The sequence below is a fragment of the Thunnus albacares genome, chromosome 2, assembly GCF_914725855.1.
Source record: "Thunnus albacares chromosome 2, fThuAlb1.1, whole genome shotgun sequence".
NCBI classification, from domain to species: Eukaryota; Metazoa; Chordata; class Actinopteri; order Scombriformes; family Scombridae; genus Thunnus; species Thunnus albacares.
This window is the reverse complement of record NC_058107.1, coordinates 36,901,500-36,918,607: the sequence shown is the minus strand read 5'-3', so window position 1 is coordinate 36,918,607 and position 17,108 is coordinate 36,901,500. Positions and strand designations below refer to the sequence as shown.

The following is a 17,108-nucleotide window of genomic DNA, read 5'->3' as shown; positions in this document are numbered from 1 at the left end:
TTGATTGTTTCACAGCGGTTACGTTCTAGAGCAAGAACACTCCCACACAACTCCAACGCGTGGCTGCGGGTGTGGGGCCACATGTGGCGAGAAAGTTGAACCAGAATCAACTTTCGGAGAAACGAAACCCGACTTCACGCTGCGGAGGCCAATTACGGCCGACATTCAGACTGATCAGAGCTGTACAACCCTGCCACGAAGGAGGACTAGACGTTACAAGGAAGAGGGGATGTGATTTCTCTTAGTTTCAATGATTTCATAATGTTAAATGTAAATTAAGACTTTGCTGACGGCTTCCTGAAAAAGACGAGAGAAGAAGAGCAGCGGTGGTCGAGCGAGCTAGAGAGTGAATGAAGAGAGCGAGCAGTGGTAGCGAGAAACCCTGTGAATGAGACGATAAAACGTAATCTTCTGATTGTTTCACGGCGGTCACAAATAAATACACCACACTTCCACACAACCCTGCGGAGGAGCGCCGCAACCCCTGATTTGGTCTGAATAGTGTGCGAGCTCAAGCAAAGTTGCACCCTCTCAAAACCTGACAGTTCAGTTTAGGCTATCTAGACTTTTCTCTGACTGCAGGAGCTACAGAAAGAGGGAGAAGGAAAATACAAATAATGGAGTTACAGTTTGGAAAAACACACACTCACTGTCAGTATTACTTGCTGACCTGTGATTGCTCTTGTTTCTTTGTCATTCAACATTTCCTTTCTCTCACCTCACTCAAAAACACACACGAGTTTCAGTAAAGAAGGGGGAGGAGGAAAGAGGGAGGGACAGGTGAAATTATCCTATCTATTCAGACACCATTTTGAAGTCAACACAGCGGAAGGAGGGAAACAGCAAGTCTAAGGAAAGGTGAGTGTTGATATTAAAGCTACAAATGATTAGTCATTATTGATCAATCTGCTGATCATTTTTATGATTAATTGTTCAGCTGATTAAACTGTCAGAAAAATACCCACGCAATATGAAATCACAAGTGCTGACATCTTCAAATGTTTCCTTTTTCCTTTTCCTGGTTTCTGTGTGTTCACAGCAATACAACGTAGCAAACTGGTGCAGTAAAAATAGAGAAAAGCCGCAGTTAAGAACAACACAGATGTTTATCTGAAGTCTATTTGATGGATTTAAAAAGTGTATTCTTGTGATGGCTAGAAAACACACATGGTTGTAGTTAAGTAATGTAAACGAATAAGAAGCTACTAACTTGAGAGGTTGGACCGGTATTATTATACCGTGTATGTGTGTCTGTCTCCAGTGTTACTGGTTTACCTGTCAGACTCCAGAAGATGAGTGATTCAGAGGAGGAGAAGGACAAAGCAGAGTCTGTAACATCTGGCTATCTGTCTATGAAGAGTGACTTGTCTAAAAATGATCCTCCAGACTTCAGTAATGAACCTGGACCCTCAGACTCAAAGTAAGAGACTGTTTCTACCATAAACTGACCTGAAGATGATTCCGTTTCCATTTCATAACATGCATTACGACACTATTTGTTTTATAATTCAGTTTTTAAAAATTCGGTCACAGATCTTGTTGTTGGTTGAGCATTGACTGCATTATTTCTTCGTTTATTACTTAAATTTTGTGTGGAAAGAGTTCTTAATAACTGTCCTGATATGTTTATCAGTTGCTTAAACCAATTTTTCAAAATCAGTAGCAGAGGACAGATTGTTTTGTTTGCTTTAGACATGCACAAGTTAATCTGACAGCACAGCATCAGTCGAACTGTTAATAAACTGATACATAGAAATATTTTTTTGTCATTCAGCATTTTCACAGCCCACATGTCAGACTTTGTGTTCTCAAACATGTAGATGTTAAAAACTCTTCAATCAAATATATCCAGTTTGCAGCTGTAGATAACATGTTTAGAACATGCAGAAGGAGATATGAACATAACTATTTGTTGTCATTATTAAACCATGATCATGTGCCATGTTTCATGTTACATCTACTTTTTCCAAGAACTAATATGTGTAAAACAATTGTTGTTTCCATAGACAGAGAGCAGAGTCTCCAGTATTCAGCTGTCTGTCTATGAAGAGTGACCAGTCCAAAGAAGATCCTCCATGCTCCAGTAATGAACCTCGACCCTCAAACACCAAGTAAGTTTCTACTGTAAACTGACGTGAAGATGATTCAGTGAGACTGTTTCATAAAACAAAGGTTCTGGTGTAGATATGGAGGACACACAGTGGAAAGAAATAATTAACTAGCTTATATTCAGCTGTAATCTAGAACAGATCTTCATGTGCATGTTAGTGAGAGACAGAGACAGAGCTTGTATTGATATTTGATTTTCCAGTCAAAAAATCAAAAGTAGTAGTAAGTAAGCCAGGGTGATTTTTACCAAGGTTTAGTAACAAGCCAAATGTGGACTGCACTTGGATTTTGTGCAGGTAAAATGGAAGAAAACTGAGTATTTGGTCTCATACAATACAGAATATGTAACATGTACCTTTTTTAAAAGGCACAAAATATGGGAGGAGGGAATGGAAATGTATACACAGAGCCTGAAGAACACAAATGTGTAACTGTCCAAATACTTAGTCTGGACTGTTTATGAAGGGCCAACACGTTCTCACTCCCAATTCACCACATGCGGAAGCTTGGTCAGGACCCTTTGGCATCACTTTTCAATGCAATGGGGACCCCTTTAGCGCAATTTTTTTTTGGACTAAGGTGCAGTATCACAGCAGTTCATGTATCTTTCATGCCTGCACCAGCTGATAAAAATCACTGTTAAAAAATAATTATTTTTATGGTGTGACAACGCTGTTGTTAAGGTCTGATTGTGTTTAGGCACAAGTTATGGTTAGGGAAAGATCAAGGTTTTGGTTAACATGATCACTCTAAACGGGATGTGGATTAAAGTAACTACTTCCTTAAATTTACGCCACCTTTGTCATCATGGCAATAGTGAACACCACGACAATCGTAGTTACAGTTTTTAAAAAACTGTCCCGACTTGCAGTTGGAAACATGACACATAGTTGGAAATGAGATGTGACCAGAGGTCTCCTGCAGCTAAGTCCACTTTTTGCAATTTATTTATCTAGCTATCCACTCAACCTGCCTCTTCCTAATATGGAAATTTGTCACCTTATATCTACATCATCAGTCTCATGGTGTCTATTTCAGACATTGTGGAAGTTCTATAGAGTCCTATCAGTCTACCCTGCATATTGAAAAATGACACTTAAGGGGTACCCCGTGCATTAAAAGTGACACCTAAGGGTCCTGACCAAGCATCAGTATGTGACGAGTTGGGAGTGAGAGAGGGCTGGTTGGGCAAGATCTGCATGCAACTTGTGAGCTGTAGGATGACCACCTCTAATATCATGTGTCATAAAGACTTTGTTCATGTCCACAGAGAGAGGAAGAGGAGAGGTTTATCTATGGAAGAGCAGCTGTCCTGCTGTTCTTTGTGTCAGGACGTCCTGAAAGATCTAGTCTCTTACAGGTGTGGACACTGGTTCTGCAGACAGTGTATCACCTCATACTGGGATAAGTCTGCTTCATCAGGAGACTTCTCCTGTCCCCAGTGTGGAAAAAGGTCCAAAACAAGACAGACAGACAGTCAGACCAGCACTGCACAAAGTAAGACTGAAGATCAGTCTGCTAATGTCATAATCTCTGAAAACAGGACAGGAGTCTACCTCCTCTGTCCTGTATTTTTAATCATACATTTTTCCCCTTTCTTTCAGTAGACCGTGATCTGCTGGAGGTTTTAGATGAACATAAGATCAATCTGAAGAAGAGATGTGAATGTGTGACTGAAGGAATTGATGGAGCAGGAAGTAGAACCCTCCTCGACAGGATCTACACTGAGCTCTACATCACAGAGGGACAGAGTGAAGACGTTAATACCCAACATGAGGTTAGGCAGCTTGAGACAGCTTCCAAGATGAGGACTCCCCATGACACTCCAATCAAGTGTCACGACATCTTTAAAGTCTTATCAGCCAAAAAGAAAGGCATCATCAGAGTCGTTCTGACAAATGGCGTTGCTGGCGTTGGAAAAACATTCTCTGTGCAGAAGTTCACTCTGGACTGGGCAAGGGGCTTGAAAACCAAAGATATCAATCTGGTGATTCTACTTTCATTCAGGGAGCTGAACTTGGTCAAAGATGAGCAGTACAGCCTCCTCATGCTGATCCATGTTTTCCATCAAACATTACTGAAGGTCACAGCAGAGAATCTTGCTATCTGTAAAGTTTTGTTCATCCTCGACGGCCTGGATGAAAGCAGACTTTCATTGGATTTCAAGAACAAGAAGGTTGTGTCTGATGTCACACAGAAGTCATCAGTCAACGTGCTGTTGACAAACCTCATCGAGGGGAAGCTGCTTCCCTCAGCTCTTGTCTGGATAACTTCTCGACCTGCAGCAGCCAGTCAGATCCCTCCCACATGTGTTGACAGGGTAACAGAAGTACGAGGCTTCACTGACATCCAGAAGGAGAAGTACTTCAGAAAGAGATTCAGTGATGAAGAGCGATCCAACGGAATCATCTCACACATCAAGAAATCCAGGAGCCTCCACATCATGTGTCACATCCCAGTCTTCTGCTGGATCACTGCTACAGTTTTGGAGCACATGTTTACTACAGACCAGAGAGGAGAGCTGCCCAAGACCTTGACTGACATGTATTCATACTTCCTGCTGGTTCAGACAAAGAGGAAGAAGCACAAGTATGATGAGGGACATGAGACGAGTCCACAGGAGCTGACAGAGGCTGACAGGGAAGTTCTTCTGAAGCTGGGAAGGCTGGCGTTTGAAAATCTGGAGAAAGGGAACATCATGTTCTACCAAGAAGACCTGGAGCAGTGTGGTCTTGATGTCACAGAGGCCTCAGTGTTGTCAGGAGTTTGTACAGAGATCTTCAAAAGAGAGAGTGTGATCTTCCAGAAAACAGTCTACTGCTTTGTTCATCTGAGCGTTCAAGAGTTTCTGGCTGCAGTCTACATGTACCACTGTTACACCAGCAGCAACACAGAGGTACTGGAGGACTTCCTGAAAGATGTGGAGGATGAAGAAGATGATGATGATTATGATGAAGATGATCATTATGACTTTGTTGATTATGAAGAGGATGATGACAATGATGATGATGATGATGACAGAGAAGAAAAGCATTTCCCATTTCTCGATGACTTCCTGAGGAGAGCCATGGATAAATCTCTCAGAAGTGAAAATGGCCACCTGGACCTGTTTGTTCGCTTCCTTCATGGCCTCTCTCTGGAGTCCAACCAGAGACTCTTAGGAGGCCTGCTGGGTCAGACAGAGAACAGTCCAGAAATCATCCAGAGAGTCATCAACAACCTGAAGGAGATGAACACCCACAGTATCTCTCCTGACAGAAGCATCAACATCTTCCACTGTCTGATGGAGATGAACGACCGCTCAGTACATCAGGAGATTCAAGAGTTCCTGAAGGCAGAGAACAGATCAGAGAAGGAACTCTCTGATATCCACTGCTCGGCTTTGGCCTACATACTGCAGATGTCAGAGGAGGTTCTGAATGAGTTGGACCTGAAGAAATATAACACATCAGAGGAGGGACGACGGAGACTGATCCCAGCTGTGAGGAACTGCAAAAATGCTCAGTAAGTCCTGGTGTGATTAACATTATAAATCAGTGTAGATTAGTAGTTTAGTTCTTCAACTATAAAAAATGTCAAATTCTTATTATTCTTAAAATAGTTTTTCGCTTGTTTATTGCAAAAGTCATTTATCAGTCGGTTGTGTTTATAGCTGTCAAGTTAATAAACACAGTTATTCTATATATTTCTAATTATTTACAGATTTTTTCTTCTATTATCTTCCTTTGGGTGACGGAAGTGTCATGCAAACCTAGTAAAACAGATGAAGGACTTTAGAGGTTGTGGTTGAGGATTTATCACAGCAGCAGCATTTTACCACAACATATATTAGTATTTTACAGTTATCAGTAAATGTATTATTAATTATGTATTAATACATAAGTAGGTTCTGTAAATAATATATACGTAATCAGACATACACATGATACCTGATTTTACGCAGCACTTTAGAGTTTAAAATATTAGTGGCGCTGTCCGTATTTCCATTTGTTGAATCCACATGCAGAAGAAGAAGCAGAAGCAACATTGTTTGTGAGGTATTTTTATTTCTGAACATTTCTGAGTCATCCTGCAGTAAGTCATGAACGTACATGACAAGTTTTGTTCACAGTACACAGTTCAATAGTAGAGCTTAAGTCTCTTAAACTTGACTTTTTCAAGTCATTAACACTACGGATGTAGTCCCACCTCCAACCCCAATGTGTATTGCAATGGCAGAGTGGCGCTTTCTGTATTTTTGCTTGTTGACTACATGGGGAGAAGAAGAAGCAAATCAACTTTGTGGAAGCAATGTTCTTTGTAAGGTATTTTTATATATTTCTCATCCAAACAACTTAACACATCGACATTGCACTTCCTTGATTCCCCAGCAATCCACCTACCAAGTATGAATAGATCAGATGAACGGTTCTTGAAATATGCGAAGGACAAACGTACATACATACATACAGGCAGACAGACAGAGATTCTTTGCTTTATATAGAAAGATTGGAATCATTTTCCAAAAGAGATTTTGGAGATCTCTAATTTTCCTTTACACAGACTTTAAAAATTCAACTTTCCATTTTAAAGAAGAACTCTCTAGGTTGTGTTACATAGTCTTGTTTTTAAGTTATTCTTACATTCTGTTACTCACAGAAAGAAACTCTCAGATGTTTTCTCTCTTGTTGGTATAGAGAAGAATAGTAGCAGGAAATGCACAGGGGTCTGATGAATATATGGGAGCAGAATGGTAGAATTCAGACTTTTTGAAGAGATCTTATACACATTAAAGGTCAATTTTATGTTTTCAATGCTGATACCCTGATAACATCTTTCTGATGACATCATGTTGAAAATAATAATTCAGCCTTATTGGTTTGTTAATTGTGTTTGTGTGCTGAATTATTTTCAGATATTCTCAGGAAATAATTTTGACAACAAAACATCATGCAGTCATCTATCATGACACATCTAAATATTTAAGTACATTCATATTTAATTAATTATGTAAAGGTCCAATATTGTCAAGCCATTTGTTTTATTTTTGTGCAATTTGTCGACTGTCACTAGATTTTCCCATCTATGGATGTGAACTTGACAGCAGCAGGTAGCTAACAAAGAGGGATCATCTTTCTCAACTGTAGCTGTTTGCTGAGTTGAACTCAGTAAAATCTATCCTGGACTGAAATAAAAAATAGTAGTTGGTAAAAATTACTGGGATTAGATCACAATGACATACTGTCTACATTATGGAAGCCTCAATGTAACTCTATTTTCTCTCCCTTCATCTGCAAAATTAAAGCAAAGCAAACATTACAAATCTGCAGGTATGAGAGAGAGTGGTGAGACTTATTGTTTCATATCAAACACAGTGAGATAAGATTAGCTGAACCACTGATGTGAAGGGCAGATATTAATGAAAACAGGTAATGTCAGTTTGTCATCAAATACATGAAGTAAATATAAAGTGTCCTCTTTCATGATAACTTACATTATAATATATGTGTCATGACAGACTTTCTGGGTGTGGACTCTCAGAGACTCACTGTGAAGTTGTGGCCTCAGCTCTGAAATCCAACCCCTCCCATCTGAGAGAGCTGGATCTGAGCTACAACAAAATTCAGGATTCAGGAGTGAAACTGCTGTCTGCTGGGCTGCAGAGTCCAAACTGTAGACTGGAGACTCTGAGGTCAGTTCACTGACTGTAGCTTTGGTAATATTTTTCTATATATCCAATTCAAAACTTTGACTGAAGTTTCAAATATTTGGTTCATAAATTTTCAGGATTTGCCTAAGCACAAATCTGTAGAATTTAATTTTCCAGTGTCAAAATCCACAGTTTTGTTCTGTTTTAAATTACTTAAATGTTTAAACTAATGAGGCTTCAGCAGTCTCAGTTACACATATCAAGTAAGAATCTTAGTGTTTCCACATTGTTTCATTGCTGAGCTGCAGTGGAGAGATTGTAACTCAAAGAGGGAATTCAATACTTTATAGGCTGTCACTTTGTTGGACATCCACTCTGTCTAACTCAGACCCTGTTCACACCTGGCATTAACATGCATCTTGGGTGAGTCAATCTCAACTGGACAGCTCTAAGTACATCAATTCACATCTGGCATTAGAATGCATCTCCACATGTGTCTCAAGTGACCACTTGTGATTGCATCTCACTTCCCTGCTCTATATGCAAATAAACACATACATAATTTCCATTTGCAAAGACCAAATGCATTGTTGTCTTTAAATTAAATTGAATGAATATGCAGAAAGAAATCCACTTTTCCTGTTGTCGTGGCTTTTTTTCTTGGAAGAGACCACTTCACAATCAGTATTGACAGGAAGAATGATTACTGCCAACAATAACTACTATTTTAATGTACATATGGCATGTGGCTGTTGTTTGAAGACATACTATTTATTCCAACATGTCTAATTTCATATTGATACTCTAATTACAGACTTGACTGAGTTAAGCAGAATTTTAGGAATATTTGCTGACATAAATAGTAGTCTAAATGTTGTGGTGACAATTGGATGATGTCTGTAGAAGGCTAACATTATGATAATCCACAGCACAACGACAAAGTCACTGCTCATTTTATGGAAAAGCTCATTCAGTGTGTTTACATGCACTTCAGTAAACAGGTTACAGTCGGCTTTCTCAAGGCAGCTGATTTCTTAAATGTCATTTAACCAAGAAACCTGGTGTCTGTAATCAGGTTCCACATTACCACTACTGTTACTGTTTGTGTATTGGCAGTAAGCTTGATGTGAATTGAATCTTCAGAGGCAGCAATTCCATTTAAAACGTTTACTTAGAACAAATAAAGTTACAAGATTCACTCTGTTTGTGCTCAACTTGGCTCAGTGGTCAAAACACTGTCTTGCTCTGCAGACAATTAACTAGTTAGTAGCCTAACTAAAGGACATTTTAGCACTTAATCCCTAAATACATCTTATCAATTCTTAATATGGCTCTTACAATATTAATGGTAAAGTCTATTTTCTTCTTCATTGGTTTAGTCCATTGATTGTGTCAGAGCAATGTTGAGCTGCATATTTAAAACCTTCATATAACAAGAACCTCTTAAACTCTTCATTTTAACATTAAATTTCATTTTTAAATTAAAAACAAAAACACTCAATCTGACAGTAATAAATATAATATCCAGTATTTTCTTGTTGTAACATTTTTATGAAGCTATGCAGTTTTTACATGAAACCATTCCATTAAATGTAAAACATATAGATATATTGAACATCATTTTCTCCCCATTTCCCCAAATGTGTTTTTTTTTTTTTTGTTGTTGTGATTGGATGCACAACATAAGTTTGTATAGATTGAGTCACTGGTTGAGCTACAGAGTTTAATAGATGAAGTCACTATGTATTTATTGAAGTAGCAGCATGTTGTCATTAATATTAATCAGAGCTCTTTTTCACTGTTTGTATTTGACAGTTTTTAACCTGCATCCTGTTGGGTTCAATGTTTGGAATTTCCATTTTCTAAATTTCTACATTCTAAACCTTCAGGTCTGAACAGATTATGAAACATTGAATGATTTCAAGCAGAAACTTTGTCTTCTAAAGTAACATCATTTATTCTTTAATCAGATTGAGTGGCTGCAGTTTGTCAGAGATCAGCTGTGATTCTCTGGCCTCAGCTCTGAAGTCCAATCACTGCTATCTGAGAGAGCTGGAGCTGAACTACAACAAGCTTGAAGATTCAGGAGTGAGGCTGCTGTGTGATTTTCTGGAGAGTCCACACTGTAGACTGGAGACTCTGAGGTCAGTTCACTGACTGTCTGTTACTATTGTTGATGTTATATGTTTAACAACTAAACCTAATTTATGTACATACATAACTTACATCCATGAAGTGCATTTACTTTGTTCCATAATTTAATTTTTTATTGTACAGTTTAGTCTGTAGTTATAAAAGATGACTCATTCTTAAAGAAATGTAGAACTGTAGAAAATGTGCACCGTTAGTCGTTAAAGTAAATAAATGTTCATAATTTTGGTTAAGAGTCACATCTGTATACAGAAGAGCCTCTCAACTAATATCTGTTTTAAACTGATAGTTTACATGTGTAAGAAATATTTTTTAGGTTTACATTAATTTCGATGTGTTTTAATTAATAATGTTTGTTCACTGATATTGATCCTTCAGAACACACACACGCACATACACACAGAGGGACACAGAGATAAATGCAGGTGTTTTAAGTATGAATACAGTACTTTTTATGAATCAGGTTTATTGCCAAGCGGGGTTGCACATACAAGGATTTCGCCTCAGTGTTGTAGTGCCTAACAGTCAAACAGTCACAAAACATACACAAAAGTCATCCTAAATAATATAAAAAGAAAGAAATTTACACTGAAAATATGTAGAATATATTCTAAGTGAGAAGAGCTGCTGCAGGTTTAAATTTTAAATTGAAAAGAATGAATGTGTGTCTGAATGTTATGGGGACATTTGGATTATGTCTGTAGAAGGCATTATGACATTATGATTATCCACAATAACACAATGACAAAGTCACTCTGTTTACATGCACTTCAGTAACCAGGTTACAGTCAACGTTCTCCAGTTAGTTGATTTCTTAAATGTCATGTAGACAAGAAACCTGGTTTCTGTAATCAGGGTCAGAGATTAGAGAAACCTGGTTTCTGTAATCAGGGAGGGGGATTAGAGAAACCTGGTTTCCACAGGTAGATTTTTCCTGGAGAACTCTGATCTGTCATGTGTCCTGTACATGTAACTGTGTTTCTAATGAGCTTTTTACATGAGTGTAGCAGTGGTGTACTCTCTCCTGTGTTGTGTGATGAATGATGCACACACTATCACATTTTGCTCCAACCAGCTATTTATTCTGATAACAACAGAGTGGTATTAGGTCTCCTACAGCCAGTTTCACAGTAACAAGCTCCAGAAAATACACAGAGACAGGATACAGCAGACTGGTAGTGGAGTTTTACAAAATGAAAGGTATTACATGTACCCCGCTTGGTATTATTGCCAAGCGGGGTTGCACATACAAGGAATTTGCCAGTCTGCTTGTTTTGGTCTGCACCCAAGTGTGATTTTTATGTTCATACCTGCCCAAATGAACTGCACCAAGGGGAAAATGAACCAGAGTTTGATTCAACCGAACTAAACAAGGCAAGTGTGAAAGCACCCTTACAGTATTGTACCAGAGGCTTAGAATTTTTGCATTTTGAGGAAAATTGTCATACATGAATCATAACCAAGAGAACAAATAGACATAAATGTGTAATTTAGAAAAACATGTATTTAATGAGACTAACAACTTTTTTGACACCACCTACAACTGTAGCCACATTGTTTAAAAAAAAATTGCTGACATAGTGGTATGATGCATGGAAGGGGTAGTCTTTTGGGACTCATTCAATTAAAAATGTTCCAACATTGAAAACTAAAGCATAGCTGTTCAGTAAACAAAAGGCTATAATAGTAAACTATAACAATAGGAACTGTAGCCTGTTCAGCATCTACATGTAAATTAAATATATAAAATGCTTACCTTATCGGCTTAAGTTCCACATAGGCTACCATTGTACAATCCTGAAATAGAATATTTTCACAGCCTTTTAACTATCCAGTAAAACTGGGGTCACTTTCCCACTCATCCCTGTATGTTTGTTGGTGATGCTTACTTTTTGTTCCAACAACATCTCTAGCTGCCCTCCTCTTTACCTCTCCCCTGTCCTCACCTTCTTGTTCAGCACTCATTTTCCTTGCTTTTCTCACATGGATGCAGCAGTAAGCTATCTCATGCAAACCCTCGGGGAGAACAACAGCCTTGCTCATGAGTCATGTTCATCATCAGAACAAGCATGACTGGCTGGAAAGACGTCACATGACAATAGATTTATAAACACAGACAAAGGATCCATATTTTGCTATCCTTATCATATAGGGAAATGAGTTAATATGAGATAGACTTGACTGATTATAAAATGATCAAATTATCATACATTATGGGACTTTTGGCATTATTGATCATACATTGTACAGAGGGCAAAGTGATCATACAGATATGTTAATTATACATCTGACAGTGCTGGGGCCCTGCAGAGGGCGGTCATGTTGCACACAACACATAAGTCTCAGCCTCATATTTAAAATAAATCCATCTAAAATATGACTAATGCTGAAACTAACACAAAGCAGCCTATAGATGTCTAAATAAGTTGGTTTTGAGTGCTGAACATTGAAATATTTGTTAAATTCTGATACTTTCATGTTGTAAGGAAAAGCTCTGCTCTGCCTGTCCTTCTCTGACCCTGCTGTCAGTCTGCTCTCACAAAAACACTCACACCAGAAACACAAAACAAACAGTCAGAAAGTACAGAAAGAGACTTCTATCACAAATACATTTCAAATCAGTGAGCCACGCTTCCAGATTATGGTTGAGTTTAATGGAGAAATACAGTAACAGTAACCAGGTCACTACAGTTAATGTAAACAGACTTTTAAAATCTGAAAACATTGGATTGTATTATAAATATATTTTAAATTACATTATTTATTCTTTATTCAGATTAAGTCATTGCAGTTTGTCAGAGACCAGCTGTGCTTCTCTGGCCTCAGCTCTGAAGTCCAACCCCTCCCATCTGAAAAAGCTGGAGCTGAATAACAATGAGCTGCAGGATTCGGGAGTGAAGCTGCTGTGTGATTTTCTGGAGAGTCCACACTGTAGACTGGAGACTCTGAGGTCAGACATCATTTTTTACTTCTGTGCTGATATTAATATGATGGGAAAGTTGTGGTGACACTAAACTGTCGACATAAAACTGATATTATCCTGATCCACACAGAGTATCTTGATGGTAAAGTCTATTTTCTTCTTCAATGGTTTAGTCCAATTGACTGTGTGAGAGCAATGTTGAGTTGCACATTTTAAAAAAAAACTTCATATAACAAGAAAAATCTACACTGGATAATTCACTCTTTTTCAATGTTTGTATTTGACAGTTTTTAACCTGCATCCTGTTGGGTTCAGGTGTTAAGAGTTTCCATTCTCTAAAATTCTACATTCTAAACCGTCTTCAGCTCTGAACAGATTATGAAACACTGAATGATTTCAAGCAGGAACTTTGTCTTCTAAAGTGATTTTTATTCTTTATTCAGATTGAGTTTCTGCAGGTTGTCAGAGATCGGCTGTGTTTCTCTGGCCTTAGCTCTGAAGTCCAACCCCTCCCATCTGAGAGAGCTGGAGCTGAGTAACAACATCCTTCAGAATTCAGGAGTGAAGCTGATGTGTGATTTTCTGGAGAGTCCACACTGTAGACTGGAGACTCTTGGGTCAGTTCACTGACTGTTACTATTGTTGATCTTATATGTTTAACAACTGAACCTAATTTATGTACATACATAATGTACATCTATGAAGTTAATTTTCTTTTTTTCTATATATTCTTTTTTTGTACAAAGTTTAGTCTGTTGTTATAAAAGATGACAAATTCTTAAAGAAACTGTAGAAAATGTCCAGTGTTAGTTGTTAAAGTAAATTAATGTTTATAATTTTTGGTAAAGAGTCACAGCTGTATACAGAAGACCTCTCAACTAATACGTGTTTTAAATCGATAAAGTTTAATTTCTGATGGAGAAATACTTTTTAATTTCATATTAATTTTAATTTGTTTTCATGAATAATGTTTAAATGATATTGATGCTTCAGAACATCAGTGTTGGGCAAGTTACTTGAAAATTGGAATTAATTACTGTAATCAATGTAAAATTAATTATATTACTTTACTTATTATTCAGCAACAAAAGTAACGCATCATATTACTTGCTACTTTCCTATTATTACTCAGGTGTTGGCTCCATCAAAGTTTCCTTTAAACAACTTTAAAATCCTCCACAGCCACACAGTACATCTCTTGTGTTAAATACATTTAGAAATAGAAAATTATATGTTTGTGGTTTATCAAGCAGGTAAAAATAGTTTGGAAGGATGTACTGATCATCCCACAGCTAGCGTTAGCGTTGCCTCAGTGATGAACAAAGCACTCCTTAAGTCCTGATCTCAGTTGCACAAGGCACACACCTGAACTCTGAACTAAACTAGCATCAGGTGATTCCTGAATGTAAGTAAACCTGTAGCTAATGTAAGCACACTGGTTAAAACACACAACATGTGAGTAAGATAATATTTGTCCTCCTCCAGGGCAGTCTGTTAGCTGAATGCTGAGACTACACTGATATCAACCTTCCATTAATCCCGGTGTAACACCGAAATCTGTGACTGAAGAGACAGCTTTTGCACTGGTTAAATTGATAAGGTTTAGGTATGAGTGAGATGGTGAGATTAAGAATATCAGGGTCAGAGTCAGTCAGAGGAAGAGTAGGGGGTAGGTCTTTACAGAATGCGGCGGAAAAAAATAACACAGCCTCTGCGGTCACAGATTTCAGTGGTCACAGATTTCGGTGTAACAGTGGTAGGACAGCATGCACATGCACTGCCAAGTGTAAAAGTAATGGAGTGTTACGGGGGTTAGTAACTAATATAATCACTGAATTTCAAAATGTAATCCCTTACACTGCTCATTACTGAAAAAGTAATATTACTGTAATTCATGACATAGTAATGTGTTCCTTCCCAACACTGCAGAATACACACAGAGGGACATAAAGAGCTCAATGCAGGTGTTGAACAAGTATGAACATAGTATTTTGTTATGAATCAGTGTTGACATGAATAGGTGTCTGAATGTTGTGGTTGTAGAAGGCTGGCATTATGATGACCCTTCAATGACAAAGTCACTCTGCTCATTTTAGAGAAAAGCTCATTAATTAGGACATACTAATATTGAACACATTTAAAACCTGAACACATCTGATTGTACTATAAATTGATTTGTATCTACATCATTTATTCTTTATTCAGATTGAGTCGCTGCTGGTTGTCAGAGACCAGCTGTGCTTCTCTGGCCTCAGCTCTGAAGTCCAACCCCTCCCATCTGAGAGAGCTGGAGCTGAATGACAATGAGCTGCAGGATTCAGGAGTGAAGCTGTTGTGTGATTTTCTGGAGAGTCCACACTGTAGACTGGAGACTCTGAGGTCAGACACCATTTTTTACTTCTGTGCTGAGATTAATATGATGGGAAAGTTGTGTTGATGCTAAACTGCAGACATAAAGCTGATATTATGCTGATCCACACTGAGTATCTTAATGGTGAAGTCTATTTTCTTCTTCAGTGGTTTAGTCTATTGACTGTGTCAGAGCAATATTGAGCTTCACATTTAAAACCTTCATGTAGCAAGAAAAATCTGCACTGGATAATTCACTCTGAACCTCTTAAAGTCTGAATCTCTTAAACTCTGAATCTTTTAAACTCTTGATTTTTACATTCACTTTCATTCATCACTCAATGCAGTGTTCATACTGACTGAAATATCGAAACACAAGATGCTGTGAGTTTTTATGGTGGCACCATTCCATTAAATGTAAATATTGTAGATATATTGAACATAATTTTCTCTCCATTTCCCCAAAATTCATCCTGTCATATTAAGTACATAGACTGCAAAAAAATAATGGATGTAGCCACCATGAAGTCACCCTTTGATTTGAGGACTCCCATTCTGCCTCGAGTTTGCATTTTGACCTTCGCCATCTTGAATTTTTGAAGCCAGAAGTGACCATACTTCGACAAGAAGGAGGAGCCGACCCTAATGTTAGCTGCTAGCTGCTAGCTTGGTTAACACAGTGCATTTATAGTATATAGTGATAATAATACTGTGATAATGCTAGTGTTAATTTTCGCTAGCGAAAAACAGGCTTAAAAACCATTCGAACAAAATGTACTTGCCAGAAAAACTGAACACCCGACTTCTTAGAGGGTATTTTAGTACAACCAAGCACTGAACAAGACTTTTTTAGGTGACTAAAATGTTACAAATAACTTTCAACTGAAAACACAGTGAAATAGCGACAACTACAGCAACACCTATGCTCTGTGAATCTGGAGTTACACAATGGTTACGTTACCTAACCAACATTGTCACAGTGGTAGCGACTTACCAATCACAAGGTAGCCACACCCTAAAGCATGCACTGCTTTATCATCTATTTTACTCTAAAAGGGACCATAATTTACAAAATGAACATCATATTGTATTGAAGCAGACTTGAACCTAGTGATCGAGACTATACACTCATTAGAAACTGTTTACTGAGGTAATAAATCAAGTGAGAAGCACGGTAACTTTCTTATAGACTTCCATACAATTGGACTTCTTTTTGGAGCCAGTGAAGTCACCCCCTGCTGGTCATTACAGATAATGCAGGTTTAAGTCATATCTGCATTGGCTTCACTTCTCAGACCCAGAACTACCCGTTTTATTTGGTATCTTTGTAAACATGTGGATGTTGAGTAGAATCTGCAATAAATGTCAGAGTCTTTCACTTGTGTGTTTGGCTGCACAACATGATTTTGTATAGATGGAGTCACTGGTGGAGCTGGCAGAGTTCAAGAGGTGAAGTCACTATGTCTTTGTTGAAGGAGCAGCATGTTGTCATTAATATTAATCAGAGCTTTTTTCACTGTTTGTATTTGACAGTTTTTAACCTGCATCCTGTTAGGTTCAGGTGTTAAGAGTTTCCATTCTCTAAAATTCTACATTCTAAACCGTCTTCAGCTCTGAACAGATTATGAAACACTGAATGATTTCAAACAGGAACTTTGTCTTCTAAAGTGATTTTTATTCTTTATTCAGATTGAGTTTCTGCAGGTTGTCAGAGATCAGCTGTGCTTCTCTGGTCTCAGCTCTGAAGTCCAACCCCTCCCATCTGAGAGAGCTGGAGCTGAGTGACAACAACCTGAAGGATTCAGGAGTGAAGCTACTGTGTGATTTTCTGGAGAGTCCACACTGTAGACTGGAGACTCTGGGGTCAGTTTCCTGACAGTCTGTTACTATTGTTGATCTTATATGTTTAACAACTGAACCTAATTTATGTACATACATAATGTACAT

At 38.1% G+C, this 17,108-nt stretch overlaps 1 protein-coding gene across 1 annotated transcript in view; it reads left to right on the top strand.

Annotated features, from left to right (window-relative positions):
• Nucleotides 1–310: 310 nt before the first annotated feature.
• The window catches only part of LOC122968140 (NACHT, LRR and PYD domains-containing protein 12-like), a 29,950-nt gene continuing 13,152 nt past the window's right edge, over nucleotides 311–17,108 (top strand). Inside the window, exons 1-11 of the mRNA XM_044333143.1 lie at nucleotides 311–858; nucleotides 1,262–1,420; nucleotides 2,007–2,111; nucleotides 3,380–3,606; nucleotides 3,714–5,613; nucleotides 7,607–7,780; nucleotides 9,709–9,882; nucleotides 12,666–12,839; nucleotides 13,256–13,429; nucleotides 15,018–15,191; nucleotides 16,851–17,024. Of these exons, the coding sequence (XP_044189078.1) occupies nucleotides 1,293–1,420; nucleotides 2,007–2,111; nucleotides 3,380–3,606; nucleotides 3,714–5,613; nucleotides 7,607–7,780; nucleotides 9,709–9,882; nucleotides 12,666–12,839; nucleotides 13,256–13,429; nucleotides 15,018–15,191; nucleotides 16,851–17,024 (3,404 nt within the window). The 5' untranslated portion in view covers nucleotides 311–858; nucleotides 1,262–1,292. The remainder of the gene's footprint in view (nucleotides 859–1,261; nucleotides 1,421–2,006; nucleotides 2,112–3,379; nucleotides 3,607–3,713; nucleotides 5,614–7,606; nucleotides 7,781–9,708; nucleotides 9,883–12,665; nucleotides 12,840–13,255; nucleotides 13,430–15,017; nucleotides 15,192–16,850; nucleotides 17,025–17,108) is intronic.